The 19,695-nt window shown below is 38.7% G+C and overlaps 1 protein-coding gene across 1 annotated transcript; it reads left to right on the forward strand.

Annotated features, from left to right (window-relative positions):
• The first annotated feature begins 5,642 nt into the window (after window positions 1-5,642).
• LOC306733018 (calpain-5-like) lies at window positions 5,643-16,946 on the forward strand. The gene is made up of 13 exons (XM_079214203.1): window positions 5,643-5,783; window positions 7,594-7,782; window positions 7,954-8,085; window positions 9,168-9,376; window positions 10,553-10,745; window positions 10,826-11,016; window positions 11,341-11,418; window positions 11,509-11,704; window positions 11,788-11,910; window positions 13,916-14,118; window positions 14,919-15,040; window positions 15,134-15,270; window positions 16,137-16,946. Exons 2-13 carry the CDS (start codon window positions 7,618-7,620, stop codon window positions 16,317-16,319), a joined length of 1,932 nt encoding a protein of 643 aa, XP_079070329.1. The 5' UTR covers window positions 5,643-5,783; window positions 7,594-7,617; the 3' UTR covers window positions 16,320-16,946.
• The last annotated feature ends 2,749 nt before the right edge of the window (window positions 16,947-19,695 follow it).

Consider the following 19,695-nt stretch of genomic DNA (forward strand, 5'->3'; position numbering starts at 1 on the left):
TGACTTTATTAGTTAGTAAATATGCTGGAGGAAGCGCACCTGGAGGTTTATGCATGTTACTTTTAACACATCAAAATGACGTTGAGATTAAATCATGCTCATCTGGGGAAATCAGAGTTCTATCAGGGCGCTAAACAGTAGTTGGGTTTCTCCTATTTTGCATGGCTCAGCATAGTTCTCTGATACAGCAAACTTAATGGTTGTCTAAATCTATGTGTGGGTTTTACATTTTTATAAAGTTTTATTAATTTATATTAAAGGTAATGTAGGATTTCTTTCTAGTTGCTCACATGAGCTCTTACCACTAGTACGTTTTTCAAGCCTCTGTGTGCAACTTTCTACGGCCATATTAACTTTTCTGTCGTCACGACTTGCGTCGTGTGTCTTACAAATCCACTGAGAAGAATTTTCTCAGATCTTTGCAGGGAATCAAGCCTGAGAATCGCTAAATTGGACCATGCTGAAGCACAAAACAGGGAGCTACTTAGTTATCACAGCAACAGACACTTTACGGTCTACTTACCAGGATTTAAATGCGTGACAATTCCTTTTTTATTCAAATAAAAAATGCTGCACATGTAGCATCCTTTTTAAATTAACATCTATGCATTCGGATTCAAGAATAGTTCAAACAATTTCCTTTTCGATAGTAATGACCTTTTTATATCCAATAATGAGAAATAAACTAAAATGTCCATTCAGGTAATTGATTGTGATGATGTGACAGTCTGAAAGTTGTAGGAGTGATCTGGTGCCCGTCCTCTGGATTAGCTTTGAACAGCTGTTTCCATCACTTAATGCTCACCAAACGATCCAGTGCAGAAAAGTATCCTTATCCTGCAGGGAGTGCTGTCGCCCCACACAATAGCTAATAATATCCGCTAATCCAACAGCAGGGACACCTCATTTTCCCCACCATTTTGTACAAACCCCCAATTGTTGTCACACAGTAACTGTACATGATATTGTTTTTTTGTTTCCTTGATTTTTTTTTTATTTTTTATTTTTTTTCCTCTACAGCTTATTTGTGCTACAGCATATAAAACGTTAACAGAAAATGTTGGTTGTCTTGTGTTAACCTGCCTCCACCATGTAAGACGGATGGTGTGAATTCATCACCTACAGTGGTGCCTTTTTTTTAGGATTAGTGTCTTTTGATAACAATAATTAAACGGGACATCGAAGGCTTGATCTTTATTAACAGCTGTTTGTAAAACATTTTTAAACGTCGTGAATGATGAGGCCTCCCAACACACTTTGTTTTGTAGAGCTACAGGACACTTTATCATGGCGTAAATACGCTCCTTTCCTGTTCTTTCATATGTATGCCTTTTTGATCGGATGAATGACTTGTTTTTCTTCTAAATTAACAATGTCCGTTTTAGTGGTATTTTGCAATGTCACTGTAGCTTGTTTCAGTGGTTCATTCAGTGTATTAACCGGTATCCTTTTGCAATTAAAACAGTTGTATTTCACCTCTCTGGTCTTGAGTTTTTTTTTTTTTACAATGACGGACACTTTTGCTCAGATTCACGCACATTTTAGTGTCTCGTTGTTTCTCAAACCACTGCAACAATACTGATATACTTTATTCCATCCATAATTCTGAATTTTTTTTTTTTTTTTTTTACAATCGAAGCAGTAAAGTGTTTGTCTGTGCGCTACGAATCTTCTGAGACATAAAAAGATTGTGAGTTAAAAATAGTATTGTGTTCGTGTGAAGATCACTACATAACCATCTTAATCACCATGGGAACAGGAACTATGTCTCTCACATTACCAACGGCGGCCAAACATGTCAAACAACGGCTGAACTGTATTTATTAATCAAAACATAATACTTAAAAGATGTGGTTGAAATGTGTCATACTTGTTTGTCTATATTAGCAAAGTTTCTAAGAATTAGCGAGCAAATTAAAATCACTACTTTCAAATTATTGTGGGTTTTATCCATTTTTTTATTAATTGATCAAATGATATGGATCAGTAAAAATGTATATATTAACAACTGCTCCAGTAAATGTCATACAAATGTAAACTATTAGCACAAATGCATGGCAGAATACTTTTATAGCCTCCCAATAACCCATAAAAGTATCTCAAGATGTGGATATAAGAGTAACGTTCATCTATAATGATCACATATTTGATGTGCAAAACTGAAGCCCAGATAAAATAAATATGCAACACCTTTTAATATAGATTTAATACTGCACCTTTTTTGTGTTTTGTTTCTCCTCACTGCTACATTATATCACACTGGATCTGGCGGCCTCTGCTGCAGGGCTCAAGCACGGACGCAGACGTAACACCTACTGTATGAGGCAGACATACATTTACCTCAGGGAATGTCCTGCCTTCTGCTGGCTACGATGTGTGCATGCTGTAACTTCTCTCTAATGAGAACAATTGAGGCGAGAAAACATTTTTAGATCAGCTTCCTGTCAAAAATAAAGAAAGAAACAGGAAGTAAAATGATCAGTCACAATCTCATGCTGTAAATGTATAATACAGGCACTGATAATTGAATGTCTGTCTTTGTTGCCAACCATTCAAGGTCATGCAAGATCAAATACTTGTTTCTTCAGAGTGTAATGCTTCGCTATTCCACACAGGTGTTTTCAGTTATTGGCTGATTACAGGATCAGGTTGAATGTGGCCAAAGTTTCGTTTGGAAATAATTGGGTCACACATTTTCGTCAATAAGAATGATATGGGTGCAGTTTGTCCCGCCCTAACAGGTGAAAGAAAGCTAACAAGACACTTGGGGAGATGTCAATCCATGTCTTTCCACTTCTGAAGAGCACTAATCAGCCAGATTGAAACACCTGTGTGAGTGTTCAGAGGCCGTAAACTCTGAAAACCATCAGCAGCTAAAACTGTTATGTTACTGCGCCACAGAAGTGAGGCCACATGACGTCAGTGTCTGGCTGTTTTCTGGGTTATCAACTCAATTTTAAGATGCTCTTTGGTTCCTTCATTATTTGGTTTCAAACATAGAAAACAGTGATTTATTTCAGTTAAAATGAAATACTTGATATCATACAACATGCAGTTTGTTAGCCACTCTGCCAAAATTATAATTTATGAGACATGTGGCCATTTGCTCTTTCAGTGGTAGATATGACAGGAAAAGGAACATTTCCAGTACACCGGCTTTGTAGAAATACTTAATGCAGGAATTTATATTTGTATTTCCTGAGGTATTATTTAGTGAACTAAACTATAATCTCTGATGACACTGATAGAAAACCCAGAGCAGCTCAGTTGACATTGTGGACTATTTATTTTGTGCCAGAAACCAAATATGTTGTATTTTTATGGCCAACCCGCTTCTCATTATCTAGATCAGTTTCAGATTTCACATCATGGCGACATTTCGGGATAAAGTTCACAATTGTCTTAGAGAGAAAAGGTTCACAAATATTGGCTGCTGGACAGACATTTCTCTCACTATTCATTATACATCCCAAAGGCTCGTCTCTGGGGTGATGATGGGTTTTTAGAAAGATGACAAAGAAATAGTGTAACTATGCTGTGGGAGAGATCTCTGCTGGAGAACAGGCAGAAAGCTGTCAGCTGCTGCTTTTCTAACAGCAACATGAACAGTTTAAATCTCTGCTGATAGACCCAAGGGGCTGTGATGGTTCTTACATCCCACAGTAATCAAGCATTGGACAGAGTGTACGACATAATGATGCAATAATTGTGCAATTTGCAGAGCCGTAGCGGTGGGGTTTAAGTGTACAGTTTGTCCTCGGGGTGGCGCTAGAGGACAGGACATGAGGTTAAAGTTATATTTCAGTGTTCTTATCAGTTTATGACATATTTTAAGTATACTTTTGTCTTGAAATAAATCTCATGGAGTGTCCAAGAATCAATTCCTTAAGGAAGCATAAACATACTCAGTACATTGCATTTTGATTTATTTCATAAACATTTGGCAAATAGATTTTTCTCTGAAACAAATCGTTTGGCAGAACAGAACAAGTGACCGACATCATCATCCTCAGACCCCGTTGAGTGGGACAAGAAGTCTAGTACAGTGTCAAATAAATTAATACACCATTATGAAATTATTAACCACATAAATCGATTGTGTGAAACTATATCTAAACATTTAATTTGACCAGTATTAGTGTTTTTATTGAATAATGCCATTATTTCAGTTTTCATGATGCCATTTTCTATTTCATAATCTCAGTTTGTCATTGTAAGAGTATTGTTGTTACCAGGTAGCACAGACTTAACTTTCAGTCAATCACAGGCTCTCTGCCTGTCTTAAAGAAGCTCAACATCAGCCACAAATGTAAGGGTAAAAAAATACTAAGGAATCAAAAATGACAGAATACAATTGTCACTGGGAATAATGGTATTATGAAATACAATCTTTGGTGCTCCATTAATATGATGGAAGTGCCTCAAGGCAGTTTTGTGGTTTGTGATATTGTGCTGTATAAATAAAAATGACTTGACTTGAGGGATGTAATTAACGTACAATATATTGAATTGACCATTCAAATATTAAAAGACGTTTTAAAATAATGACAATAATGTACATAATGAGTAGGGGTTTAGCTATTTTTTATGCAATTGGCATGACATTTTCAGTATATGTATACAGTGCCACAAGGAAGAGATCTTTTGACCCTTGACCTTGTGCCCCTATCAGACCACACTTCTATAACTCCAGTCATTTACCCAGTGATATGCACTTTAAAAGGCCCTACTGATCATCTTCTTTTTAAATATAGGTTCATAAACTGCGTGACTATCTATTTTCCTTTTCCTCTCTCACACGCCTTTTCTCATGAAGTTGTGATCATATCTGAAACTTCCCAGTGGTCCGCTCTCACATCACAATAAATCCCAATGATTAACTTTAATCTCATGATTTTCTTCGGTTTCTTCTTCTTCCTGTCGACTTAGGTCTTGCATGGATCGACCTTATTACTGTTGGCTCCGCACTAACATTCTTCTTCAGATCTGTGTTTCAAAGCTGGAATTATCCGGACGAGATTTGTCTGTCTGAAGGAGTCAAAGTGCCTCTTGTGCTCATTAAAGGTGCAAGATACCAGATTGCAAGCTAACAGCGCTAACTGTGCAAATAACGGTGAAAGAGCTGAGGGCTTACATTCATTACCTGTAAATAGTTGTTTGCTGCTATAATAATGTTCAGAATGTGAAATACAGCTCTTTAAGTCCAAACCGCAGAGAGCCTGCCAGTTTATCTTATTACCACAGTTCACTCAAAGCTTATGGCTTATTAGTTGTGTTTGCTCAGTTTGACCTCCACCAGCCAAGAGCAAGATTTCTTTGTATGGGTGAGGCAAATCAAAGCAACACATTATTTCACAAAGACAGATAAGACAAAAACAATCAGTGAGTCATTTAATGTGAGTTTTCATCTGCTATTGGAAGAACAAACGCTGAAATGGACACGTTTTAGCTTGTTTCACCTATGAGTTGTTGAGTGGTGGGAGTGAAGGTGTTCAGTTTCAGTCTCTCCTTCCTTCCCTCCCTCCTTGCAATCAGCATAACACCTCCTGCTGCAGAGAGGTGCTTGTCAGACCAGTTTTCCGGCTGTGTTTGTGTGCGGCTGAACGTGTTTGGGGAAGTCCTCACAGCCAGAAGGTGAAATTATAAAAACTGGATTGGTTCGAAGAAAAGGCGGTTGGTTCATGTAACAGAAATGCTGGATTGATCTGAACACATCTAACAGGACAAGACCACGTTGAATGTGTTTGAGCTCATCACTGCAAGGAAAAGACAGATCGCCACAGGTGAGTGTTGCCTTTATGTTGTGCTGATATGTGCGAATGATTTTTCTCAGGTACAAGTCAGCACAAACTCCTCTTTAAAATGTGAAATATTTAAATGTGGCTGCAGCCAGATCATATCTGTTGTCTGATCTCATCTGATGTGTTCATTTTCTTGCTGTGACAGCACTGAAAAAGACTAAAAGACTATAAACAATGTCCAAATATCACCACGGAGTGGCACCGAATGGAATGTGACCTGCTGTCACCTTTCCACACCTGACTATGATCAAACATAGAATATAAGACCAAATACTGTCAACGAATGCTGTCGATGTAATAAAGGAAGCGTTTTATAGACCTTTGTTACACAATCCATTAAAGAAGAGCAAATAACCAACCAAAAATAACCTGCCTGACCACATCAACCAGGAACTCTCAAACAGATAACACAGACTCACAACCTCATCCACCCCAACACCCAGAGTCACTGGGTCCTATTTTCCTATCCTATTTTCTCAGTTAAAATATATGGTAGCTTTGATGTCTTGAAAGTATCTCACTCCTTCTTCCAAATGTCACGTTAAACAATAACACCGGCAGGTAATGAAACCCAATAATGAATTGAACAAACAGTCTGGGTGTGGCTCTAACAATGTGCATGTCATGCACAAGCAGCTTGTGCGTGGGAGGGAGATACAGGCAGGTAAAGCCACTGAAAACTTCTTTATTGTGGAGCAGGAAGGAGCAAGACGGACAGTGGTTATTTGTTGTTTCTTCATTTTTTTCTTTTCATATTTACATTCAAGGCATTATCACCTAGATGTTGTGCTGTTTCAGTTCCAGATATTTCATTTCTCTCTGCCGTCAGATCTGGTTAATTTTCAAATGGATTGACTATATATATATATATATATATATATATATATATATATATATATATATATATATATAAATATATATATATATATATATATATATATATATATATATATATATATATATATATATATATATGCTGTTTTGGGTATTTGTGTGAAGAACATACCTCATTTCCTTGCTGCTTTCAGTAACTTACATTATATAGGCTAAAATTATTATATTGATTATAGGCTAAAATGATTATATTGTCCAAATGCAGCCCTGAGGGGTCAGTGTGACGATACAAAAAGATCACAAATTAACATATTGTAACCCTCCAGAGAACACATATGTGTTGTGTATCATAAATAGCCTTCAGATATTTTTTTTAGGCAAAATCCAGCCTTAAACACACTCCTTGTTATTCTTTGCAATACAGCACAGTTTAGGTAAAAACAAACTGCCAATCACACCTACTGTGGCAGTCTTTGTTGCCTGTTTTTGAAGTGTGAAGGACGTGAACTCATTTTTACTTTCCTGTCAGTCTTGATGGACAAAAGAAAGTACAATTTAAAAAGATATTTGTGAATTCCTTTTGTCCATCAGACAATTGCAGTACACCAAGCTATTACAATACGTTTACAATTTTTTAATCTTCAGTGAGATGCCTGTTTAAAATGTCGCTTTCCATCTGTGGGCTATTGATTTCCCTTTTTATTGAAGATAGACATTTCATTTTATTGTTTCTAATATGCTTATATAACATGTTATATTTTAACCGACAAGCATTGTTTGCACATCTAGTCTCTCTGGAGTGACTCTGGGTCGCACAGCAGCCTGCTGTTGATCTGAGAATAATGAAGTAGTAGAGATTTGTATTGGCTGCACTTAAGCTTGCTCTAACTTAGTCAAAGTTTACAGCTAAACTCCATGTAAAGTCTGACAACGGCTGCTGTCTGTCATCATTCTGCAGTTGTGAAGCTTCAGCATCTGGACCATGTTCTCCTCTGCTGTCCCGTTCAAAAACCAGCACTACTCTGAACTGAAGACCAACTGTATCAATGACAAGAAGCTATTTGAGGATCCAGAGTTCCCAGCCACCAATACATCGCTGTACTTTAGGAAACCCCCTCCTGGTATTGTGACATGGAAACGACCAGGGGTGAGTGGCACTTGTGATAGTGGTACATCATGCAATGAGATTATTGCTACAAATGAATATAGTCATATTTTACTGTACCAGGTGGAATGTACAAGTAATTATTTTTAAATCACTGGGTGTCGCGCAGAATACTGAAAGTGTCCATCCATCACGTTCACTTTTCTGTTGTAGGAAATAGGCAATGAGCCCTATCTGTTTGTGAAGGGCATCAGCTCCCATGACCTCAACCAGGGAGTTGTGGGAAACTGTTGGTTTGTTGCAGCCTGCTCCTGCCTGGCTTTGAAGCCAAACCTCTGGAAGAAGGTGAGTTAATTTGGTAGAGAATATGTGAACCAAGGGGCTGGCGAATTCAATGTTGGTAAACACATTTTAATAAGACTTATAGACAGTAGCTCCGATAAGCAAACTGCAGGTACAGCAGCAAGAAGTCAAATTGTTCGGGTAAAATCATGTAACCAGCTCACAGCTTTGGTCAAATCAGGTCATTAATTCACCTGCATGATGTCAGTAAAACCAAAACGACCTATATGACACATTTGTCTTTGCAGGTTGATTGTATCATCTAAATTAGAATATAACAGGCCCACCATATCTGTATATTTAACATAACCGTAATACTTTTACTCTTAAGTCTCAGGAGATGCATTGTTGGACCCTAAAGCAGATCAACAGATGAGCAGGAAAAGGCAACAGGAAGAGTGCAATTATTTAATGATTAAATCAACTTCAAAAGTCCAAATGAATTAGAAAGCAGGCAGAGAACGGGAACTAATTATCTGGAACACCAAGAACAGGGAGAACGAGGACAAAGGGCTGGTACACTTGATATGTGAAAAGGTGAACTAGGCTAGAAAATAATGATTGATTATGGAAGTGAGAACAATTGAACAGGAGGAAAGGTGGAGCGACTCAATTTATTACTCAAACTTGTTTACAATATTATGAGCTTTAAGCAAGGAAGTCGTCGATCCAAAGCTTTTAAAGCCATCACTTCATTCAGCTGGTGATTGGATTAACATTATTTACAATATTTAGATATCTGAACTGCAACACGGAGTTTATGAAATTGTATCGCATAATGAAAGTATATTGCTTCCCTTGTGTGTAATATTACATTTTCTGTTAAATTAACATCAGAAGCATTTCATGTAAAGGTTCTGATATTACTCCAGAGTTTTTCTGCTTTGCTCTAAATGCTTTAGTATACACTCAACACTTTGTAGTATTTAATGTGCAAAGATATAATCAAATAGTTTTGCTTTTATGTATTTTATTATGTTAATGACATTACATTAGGGACCATGTGGCACTTAACTGAGCTGCAAGAATCATCAGAAATGACTCATTAGTCACCTTGGTATTTGTTGCATTGTGTTTGTTTCCAGGTCATTCCGGACCACACAACGCAGGAGTGGGATCACAAACACCTGGAGAAATATGCTGGAATCTTCCACTTCCAGTTCTGGGTGTTTGGAGAGTGGGTGGATGTGGTGGTGGACGACCGACTGCCGACAATCAACGGTGAACTCATCTACTGTCACTCAAAAGACAACAACGAATTCTGGAGTGCTCTGCTGGAGAAGGCCTACGCCAAGTCAGTAAACTTAAACCCACAGGGGCCAGTTGCATAACAATAGACCTAGTCTTTGTTTTAAATATAACTTTTAGTTAGACCTAGTATACACATTTCAATGTATATGTTGCATAAACTCATCGACCTGGAGCATAAACTTCCCTATGAGTGACTGTCTAGAAGGGATGACAGTCTGGATGGATGACATCCAAGACTGTCCAAGGATGAAAGTCAAACCGCTGTGCATTGTGGGTCAAATTAGACTTCACCAAAGAGAACAAATAACAGATGCAACAGCGCCACCACACAAAGCACAGAAAGAAAGAAAACGTAAACCGCATAAATGAATGTTGTTAGAACTGTTAAAGATATTCATAAACAATTCAAGAATAGGTTACAAGAATCCCAAAAAGTTGGACAGGCATAGAAATAGTCAGCGAAAAGTTTGCTAAAAGTAACGTTAATGTTAGCTAACAGTTTTAAATAAAATAGTTAGCTCAAATTAGCTAAAAGTAATGGATACATTATTTAAATTGTTTGCAAAAAATGTGTTCAAAGTAATCTAGCTATTGACTTAAGGTGAGCTAATAATAAGTGAAAAGTACTTGTTAAACAGTTAACTTTAAATGAGTTAGCTAAAAGTAAAGGCTAACGTTAAACACTAGAAAGAAACTTTTCCCATATAACGTTACATACAGGTACATAAGCTAACGAAATTTGAATTTAACCCTTCCTCATCATTTTAGGAGCAGTTGGCTGCTGTAACACTCCCGGGGAACAACTTAGGGTTCAAGGTCACTTTGAAACACGGACAGTACGAGCCAACCGGGGTCGATAACTGTAAATACTGAACCGCCAACCTTTTTGTTAAAGGACGAGCCGCTCTAACGTTACCCATGGATCCACAGCTGCCACAAATAGTTAACTAACACCAACTGGCCTACACAAATCACTTCAGTCTTAGCCAGGGGGAGAGGTGGCTTGCTGTTCTTCCTCAAATTAAGTCGGTCTTAATATTTATGCAACAGAAAGGTCAGGTTTAATCAATTAGACTTTTCTAAGACCAGTCTAAGTCCAAAATGAGTCTTTTATGCAACTGGCCCTGATTTATATATATTGTGTTAAACTGCATATATTTTCATATTTCTGGAACACGTCAAACTTCATACTAAACTTCGGGTTCCCTTTCACGTTCAGGCTCTCTGGCTGCTATGAGTCTTTGGATGGGGGAAACACCGGAGACGCTGTGGTGGATTTCAGTGGTGCTGTGGCTGAAGCCATCAACCTGGAGACAGGCGCTTACTACAAGGACCAGAAAAAACAAGACCAGCTGTTCGAGGATCTGCTAAAGGTCTACGACCGTGATGGAATCATAAGCTGCTCAATTAAGGTCTGTGCTCTTCCTGTATGTGTGCTTCTTTGTCTCTATGCTTCAGAGAAACTGACTAGTTGTCTTTATAATTTCATCAGGCACGGCCTAATGAGATGGAAGCCGAGATGGCAAATGGGCTGGTGAAGGGCCACGCATACTCTGTAACTGCAGTGAAGAAAGTGCGCGTGGGTCACGGACTGCTGGCCTACTTCAAGAACGAAACCGTTCCTCTGATCCGCATGAGGAACCCCTGGGGCAAGACAGAGTGGAAAGGAGCCTGGAGTGACAGGTGAGAAGTGCTTTGAGTCCATTTCTTCTCCACTGTTGGAGTTCTAACCAGAGGAAGAGCAGGAAGCGAGAGCTGTGCAAACCAATCACTCCTGCTCACGAGCTCACAAGGGTCATGTAGAATGATTGAGATGGAAATGTGGTCAATCTTCTCTTCTGTCGTGAGATGTTGTCATATTTGAAATCTGATGTAACCTTTGCAACCTGACTGGAGGACCAATTCTTTGTGAAAAAGCCATATTGTATTTCTCAAAAGGTGGATCTAAAGCATATATCTAGTAGTAATTCATAATTATCTTCATTTGCTTTGCTTACTGTTTCCCAGCTCTGAAGAATGGTCAAAGGTTGGTGATATGGAGAGAGCCAATCTTGGCATCACAGTGGAGGACGATGGGGAGTTCTGGTGAGCGATTAAGTTCCTTTAATCACACCGGTCGATGAGTTTATCCCCTCTTTCAGAGTGAAATAATACATTTTCTGTTCACTTTGACAGGATGGACTTCACAGACTGGTGCAAGTTATTTTCAGATACAGACGTTTGCCGTCTCATCAATACCTCTGTGATCAGTCTCCATAAGACATGGAACGAGGTTGTGCACTTTGGGAGCTGGACCAAAAACGCAGAGCCACTTTTAAATCGCTGCGGTGGCTGTGCTAACCACAAGTCAACGTTCCTGCAGAACCCACAGGTATTGCAGCCTCCGAAGGGATTCTTCACATCACTTGTGTTCGTGCACATTTATGTTCACTGATTTTCAACCTCTTCTTGCAGTTCTTGTTTGATGTTACAAAGGAGTCCGATGAGGTTCTAATTGCTTTGCAACAGAAAGACATAAGGAGCCACAGAAAATTTGGTCAGGGAGAAAATATAAGCATCGGCTTTGGTGTCTTCAAGGTAATACTTCCATCATACTTTGTTAATCTATTCATGAATGGTTGATAACTGATCTATAACTGCTTGTTTCATTGTAAATCAGGGGTGAATAACAAGAGTTGTGACCAGTGATGAGTTCATTACGGAGGTAATGGTGTTTGTGCAGACGCTAGTCAAAGGTCAGTTTATTTAAGGGGAAAACAGGGTAAGAGTTTGGCTTTTGTTTTGGTCAAAGAATTTGGCATCATTTTACTTTTCTACTCATTTGTTGAGCAAACAGTGAACAGTTGTTCTGGGATTTTAATGGCAGGCAGACATGACTTGATAGGTTTATCAGAACCAAAACACACCATTTCAACAAGATCCTAAATCACACATGATTAAACACAACAAATGCACATATTTTAGTTGATTGTTTCAATCTGAAAAACAGAGTGTAACCAAACACAGTTAGTAACAGTTTCTTCTGTAAGGTACAAAGAGTTCAGTCGCCTGAACAGCTGCCATTTTAGAAGTCTCATGCATTCTGGGCATATTTGGTGGTTGGTGCATTACAATATACATTACATAAGTGAAACCAACACGTTTACTTTATATGCAGAATTCTAGAGATAATTATGTCATTAACTTTTATAGAGACAAATAAAACTCAGTAATGTGTTTCAGTAGAGTGTTAAACTGCAAAGTTGATGCTGCCCTCTCATGCAAATGTAAAACTTGCCAAGATTGTATCCTAACCTACTGGGATAAGATTGTCACATTCAAATGAGGTAATGTAACCGTATGCAGCAAAACTGACATCACATTTCCCATAATACTTGTGAGAGATCTGGCTAAATTCAAACACAGACACACACACACACACACACACACACACACACACACACACACATATACACTACACAATCTTATCACTCTGACTGAAGTGCTGCCACAGGGGCAGTTCTGGACTGCAGTGACAAATGTCACAAAGAAAGCAAGCTGTGTGCATATGGCCTGTTGCACTGATGTGAGCCTGAACCTGCATCTGACCCTAAACATCTATGGTCATCATACCAGTGATGTGTCCTCCTCCACCTCCTCCTTCATCTGACGGAGTCCAGACACTGTTTCCACATTCTTTGCTTTTTATGTTGTCACCCACAACACTTTGTCTTTTCCTGTTTGAGAAGAAAGTCCGTGGCTGAAGAATAGCTTTCAGTCTGGTGTTTTTGATCAGATTGACAGTTATGAACCAATACACATAAACAAAGTATTAGTCGACATCTGAGGGCAACTCAGTGAAAGTGTGGAGGAGGACTCTGACTATTATGTTAAACTATGGATAGCTTTTAGTGTTTACTAAAAAAAAAAAGTGAATATGCAGAATAAGCTGCTAATTGGCACACCATTTATCTTGCCAGTGAAATAATTGTGTTACTCTCTCCATAGAATACACACTTTTGTTAAATTCAAGTTAAATTCAAGTATATATTTTTTATACCACCAGGAGGCAGAATAATATGTGTAGGCAGCAAGCATTTTATTATCACTCCTTCAGATTCATCCAAACCGGTTATCCTATTTAGGGTCGCTGGTGACAGTGCTTTAGCCACTACACCACCAGACAGCCCCTGTTTAAGTGTTAGTGTTCTCTGATACAGGCAAAAAGACTTTTACTCTGTATTATATGCATCGTAAATATATTGTATATAATGCACACATTACACTGTACATTTCAGTGTTTAGATTTGGTATATAATGTTTTCATGGAACAGTTTATAATATCCATTTTTACATTGTTCAAACAAATCAAAGTTTCCGATCATCAGTTGTGTTTTGATTTCTCAACATCTTAAAACCAGGATAAGATATTTACATGTGCAAACACATTTCCTGCAAAAACACAATCATAACCAGGATACTTGAGTGTGCATGTAAATGCAATGCATGAAATACTCCTTGTTAAAATCACGTGCCAGACTTTATATCTCATGAGTAAAGGAAGCGATCTGTTCAGTGATTTTAATCGGTTTACCTTTTCCAGGTGGAACTGAACAGGAAATATCGGATGCACGACATCCTGACCCAGCCGTGTGTGGAGACGTCCACCTACATAAACGCTCGGGCCGTGTTCATGAGATGCACGCTCCAGCAGGGCCGTTACTGCATCATCCCCACCACCTTCAAGCCTTACACGCTGGGGGACTACATGATCCGGATTTTCACCGATGTGGACTCTGGCTGCAGGTAGGACTGTGGTGGAGATATGATGTCGAACTAGTGTGTTGTGGGTGTGTTTTATGCTGTCGGACAGAGAACATTCAATTACAATGATCGGGTCTTTAGAGACACTGAGCTTGAACAGGGCTGTTCAATTCAGAGACTAATGGATGGATTTTATCCAAGGAAAGCACTCAAAGTGACTCTTTTGGAGAATATACAATTATGTTCACATTCAATCACTTAACAAGTAACATTCCTATCCCTCTGCTTTTCTTGGCCTTTTGTTTTGTCAGATTTTGTTGCTGATGTTCTTGTTGGCAGACTTTAACACCAAATCATATTAACTCTAGAGGGATGCGCGGCAATATTTGGCCGATACCGACTCAAACAGCTGGATTCGTTATCGGTATCAAAGGCTATGTTCAATTCAGTTATATTATATGCATAAGGTCCTGGAATTTTAATTCCCATTTTAGTTTTGACTATTTTGTTGCTGCATTAAAAACGTTTACATTTGATTTGGAATTTCTGTTAATTTTGAAGAACAATTCATTTTGTTTTACAAAGATAGGATGGCAGTGTTTAAGTCAAGTCTGATGTTTCCTTCCACATAAAAGAATACCAGTTACTTCTACAACGTGAACACTGGTATCTGAATGGTACTTGGTATCGGCTCATGCATAAAACCCAGGTATCGCTATTGAAAACTGAAAAAAGTGTCCAATCTTGGTACTCTCAAATCATCATTGATGATGATTTGAGAGTACCAAGATATCGGCCCTCACCTCAACACTACTAATCTAAGTTCGCCCCTACTCTTGCAGGGAGCTGATGGAGGACAAGCCCAAAATAAAATGCTGGAGTTCATTTGTCGGATACCCACAAGCTGTGACTCACGTCTATGTCCACGGAGCTGAGGAGCTGCAAAACCAGGACAGTGCAGGAGGTTAGGGGACTTTACCCAAATCCAGTCAGTGTGATCAGCCTGTAGCCCGCCAATATGGTTTGCTGAAAAAGATCTTTCCATTTTTTCATGCAGGTGCAGACCCCTATGTCATTATATCCTGTGAGGGGCGATCAGTACGATCCACCATCAAGAAGGACACCCTGCAACCGGAGTTTAAAACCAGCGCCATTTTCTATAGAAAGAAGCCCAGAAAGCCCATAACTGTGGAGGTAAGATGGCATCCCTTTCATCCTGATGCCTGTAATTAATCTCAGTGACTGGCGGTGGAAAGGCATTGTAGGTCACGGTCCTGTGGAAACCATCTATCTCGAAAATGTCAACTTTCAGACTCAGAAAAGCACCTTTGTTTTCAAAGACCAGGCATTATTCAATGATGTAATATGTTTTTAAATGATTTTGGGAGCAGAGAGTTGGAGAATGTTTTGCAGCCTATTGATAAACATGATCCTTAAATATGTATAGGAAATTAAAAATCATACAAGTTTGCGATATGTTACCATCAATTAACTTGTTAATCTGCCCGTAATGTACTTGTTAAAATCAGATTTGGGTGTTTTCATATTGGAAAAATAAGATGCATGCAGCTTTGGCAGGTCTTGTTAGTTCATTTTTGCACTGCAAAGCAAACAAACCCCTCTTTTAAAGAAACTAGTGCTTGGATATTATTAGCTGAACAGTATTAGTTTCAATGGTGTGGCAATTCTTTCAAAATTGAATCTAGACTAATAAGAAAACCACACTTTTTCACAGTTATTTTTTGTTACATTTTTAATGCATTTTTCCTCATTTATTTTATTTTCAAATTTCTATTCGGTGTTCACAATAATAGAGAGAAAATAAACAGACTGAGTCGTAGAACAAGAAAAGCTGACAGTGGTCAACTGACATATAATGGCAGCTTATAATTAGCAGTAATTGAAAGCACAGGACATCAGCTTTGCCTGATGATGTTATCGCTCAACATAATCAAATCAAAGTCACCAACCACTCCTTCAAAGCCCTGCAGAGGATCTCTTGTCATTGTGTGATATGTGACGGTAAACCGTACATTTAATATGTGGCTGGTCTTCATCAGGTGTGGAACAGCAACGGTGTGAAGGACAAGTTCATGGGTCAAGTGGTGTTATCCGGGTCGGTGAAGGACACCCACGAGCCTCAGAGGCTCCAGCTGAGGAAGCGAGGGCGGCAGATGGCTGACGAGATGCCCGGCAACATCAGTTTGAGGATTACCACTTCTACTCAGCTGACCGCTATGTGATGTCATCACTGACCGGAGCGAGGCCTTAATCACCTTCTCTCTGAACTATGTGGTGACCATCTTGTGAAACTTACTTGGCATGTGCCATCATCGACACACCGAAAACGGAAGAAAGCTGTTGTGGTTAAACCAGCTTTCTTCCGCTTGATGTCCATGCTTGTGCCTGATTGTACACTATAATATGCATGTTTGTAAATTGTTTACAAAGTTGAGAGGTGAGCAGGGCAGTTTGGGATGTCCATTCCTGTCATTTTTATCCAAAGGTTTAATCTTTTACATTTGTTTACTTTTCATATCATTGTGTAACTTATACAGTATTTTTATATTGAAGTTTTGTAAGTTGCGTGTAAAGATATCATTCCTTTTTTATTTTACACGATTGATACTGTGAGTGATATGGCAGTAATTTGTTATTTAAGTCGTAACATTCTTTAGTTATTGTTTTGTCCTCTATGTTCACCTTTATGCAGAAAAATGTGGACCAGACATACTAATGTATCATCTATTTCTTTAATGCACCTTCTGCTCCTTTCTTCCATCAGTTTATATCATCACGTTTTATTCTCATGATAAAAAATACATTTAAAAAAAACACTAAATGGCATGAAGAATTTAAATAAAACATTGACACAACTCTGTTTTTCTTCCTCTTTTTATTTCAGTCCAGTTCCCAAACTGCAATATTTAGTTTTTTACACTCAAGACACAGCCATGCACAATTCAAAGTTCAAAAAGTCTATTGCTTCAACCACAGTTAAAAATAGTTTATCCAAAACCTAATTTCCCCGTCTCTCATTTGTCCTTTTTCAAAGATGGGGAAAGGCCTGCTGAGGTATGCCAGATGGATCAGCAGTTTTACAAAGCTAGACAATAATAAGAGTAGTAATAATAATAATAATAATGATAATAATTTAAAAAGTAACATTTTTTGTCTTTGTTCCATTCTCTTAATACACATTAATAGAGGAATTTTCACACCACATGTACAGGTTTACACATTCAGAAGAAAGGAATGTACAGGAGCAACCACAGAAAAGGGGCACGTCAGCAGTGTCTCTTGTCCCAAAATCCACCTTTGTGCTCATAGTTCAGACCTGTACATGGGGGGGCCCCAACATCACAGGGGCCGGCAAAGCTCCCCGCCAGGCCACCCGCACCCGTACACACACACACACACACACACACACACACACACAGCAGTGGCTCTCAGGACAGACTGTGTGGGCCCGCACACAGAGTGCTGCATTCATCGGCTCTCTGTCCAGATGAAGGAGTGTCCGATAAAGTCCAGGCAGGAGAGCCGGATCCAGGAGTGCAGAGACGGCGCGTGTGTTTGTTTTTCTCTTTTTTAGATTTTTCAGGGTGCAAAACATTTATTGATACATACCATAGAGCAACCTGAATATTGTCATTTTAAGTTACATAATTCTGAAAAAAAAGGTAGGGAGGAGGGAGGGTTCCCATCATATTTACATACATACATACATATCCGAACAATCTTAACCTATTTGAAGATGAGATACAGTGTATAGTTTGTTTTACATGCATGAATTCTGTTGCATCCTCCTGTCTAACATCACACCGTCATCTTCTGTACAGTTGCTGTACAATGGAGGTACAATATGACTAAGCAGCTACCCTGCACCTCAAAGTCAAGGTGGACAACACGAGTGAGGCGTCTTCTAGTGCAGATTGAGTAGCCTCCCTACCACACACCAACACACACACTCGCACACAGTGAGGGACGCTACATGGGAAATGCCTGAGGACGCTACCAAATACCAACACAAAGTCAATAACCTCTGTACAGGAATCAGTTTAAACACTAACCAGGTATGGAAGGAATGTGAGCAAACAATATGACCTCGACTACCGCTTTCTGTTTCCGGTGCTCGTGAGGACAAGGTACAATCATAAAATGGCAACCACTCCACTACTTCGCTCAGTGGATAACATTCCCCCTCTCTGATCTGCCACGCCTTCCAAAGACTCACGACAAAACGTACAGATCATATGACAGAAGACACATAAAGCACCATTAAAGGACAAAAGGTCACTGAAGACGGAAGGGGCAGTTGGTTCTCTGCATTTTTGTTGGTATACAATCTAAACACGTAAAGTCCCAGTCACATAATGCATTCTGCAATGTAAGATGGTAAGACCACAAGACTTGTGCTTCTGGAGAAAAGAAATTGGAGTGAATTACAAGATGAAGAAAGGGTATTTCTCCCTCCACATCTTTTTGTAGTTCGTTGTTCTGACTGACTATTTTGGATTATATATATATAGCAGATTTTATGTTTTGTATAATTTTTCTGGTAATGAGCATCTTTCCTGCTTCAGGTTGAAGGTCACAGAGATGTATGGGGACAATGTGTGAAACTAAACCATGAACTCACTGCAGGTAAATAAACATGACCTTCTGTTTGCCACTGTAGTAGAAAAACTAAGTATTTAAAAAGGCTGAGATGTTGGTCCACTGTGTGCAAGCTCTTTGAAAAGGACAATCCATCGTTAAATATAGATATCGAAGTGAAAACATGTATCTTTCTGTTGAGTGTCTGACCTCGTATTTGTCTTTTTTTGTATTTCATACCTAATTGTCAGATGTAAAAACAATAATCAGTTAAGATAGATAGATAATGTCTAAAGCCACGTATAGAAAGCCACACATTGTGAATATCTATGGATAACCCTATTTGAGATTCTTGTACACAATTAATGCTACAGTTTATGTACAAACATGTCAGAATTATCTGTTGAAGTTGCGGATACATTTCTTGCATTAGTAATGAAGCGGATGTTGTTTTATTGTCCCTCTGATTTCTGCCACATGTAAAAAGAAGAGTGCAAAGTACAAAATGCGCATTTAAATGTCAATGCAATTAAGTGTCTTTAACCACATCATAACACTTTCCTTTTGAAATGGATATGAAAGTATATGCATTATGTATTTAGAATGAAATATTTGCACGTGCAATCTACAATTGAGTCCCATATTCTGGTTAATTTAATTTAATTAGTTTAGTTTAATTTAATCCTACATCAACAGTGTTTCTATATTTTTTGAATGATCTGATAATATGCAGCCAGTTTTAGAGAGAAAATAAGCAAATTAATTGAGGGGATTTTGAACTCCAGTGACTCTACGACAGAGACTGTCTGAAAGAAGTTGGGTCAAATTAAATGCGGGACCCGTCTCTCTTCACCAATGTGAAGTGGATTGATGTGAGGATGTTTAAAGCTGGCATGTAAAATTATTCCTGACGTATTCCCCTGTAGCTGCACCCCTCCACACAATCGCACACATACACATAAATATGCCACCTTGAGATGTGACAATCTGCAGAGGAGTAGCGATGTTTCTCCACAGAAG

The sequence above is a fragment of the Taurulus bubalis genome (assembly GCF_910589615.1).
Source record: "Taurulus bubalis genome assembly, chromosome: 2".
Taxonomy (NCBI): Eukaryota; Metazoa; Chordata; class Actinopteri; order Perciformes; family Cottidae; genus Taurulus; species Taurulus bubalis.

Coding starts and splice junctions, on each gene's coding strand:
- LOC306733018 (XM_079214203.1), top strand. CDS start 7,618: ATGTTCTCCTCTGCTGTCCCGTTCAAAAACCAGCACTACTCTGAACTG. Junction 9,377..10,552: donor CTGGAGAAGGCCTACGCCAA/GTCAGTAAACTT, acceptor TTTCACGTTCAG/GCTCTCTGGCTGCTATGAGT. Junction 15,041..15,133: donor AAACCAGGACAGTGCAGGAG/GTTAGGGGACTT, acceptor TTTTTCATGCAG/GTGCAGACCCCTATGTCATT.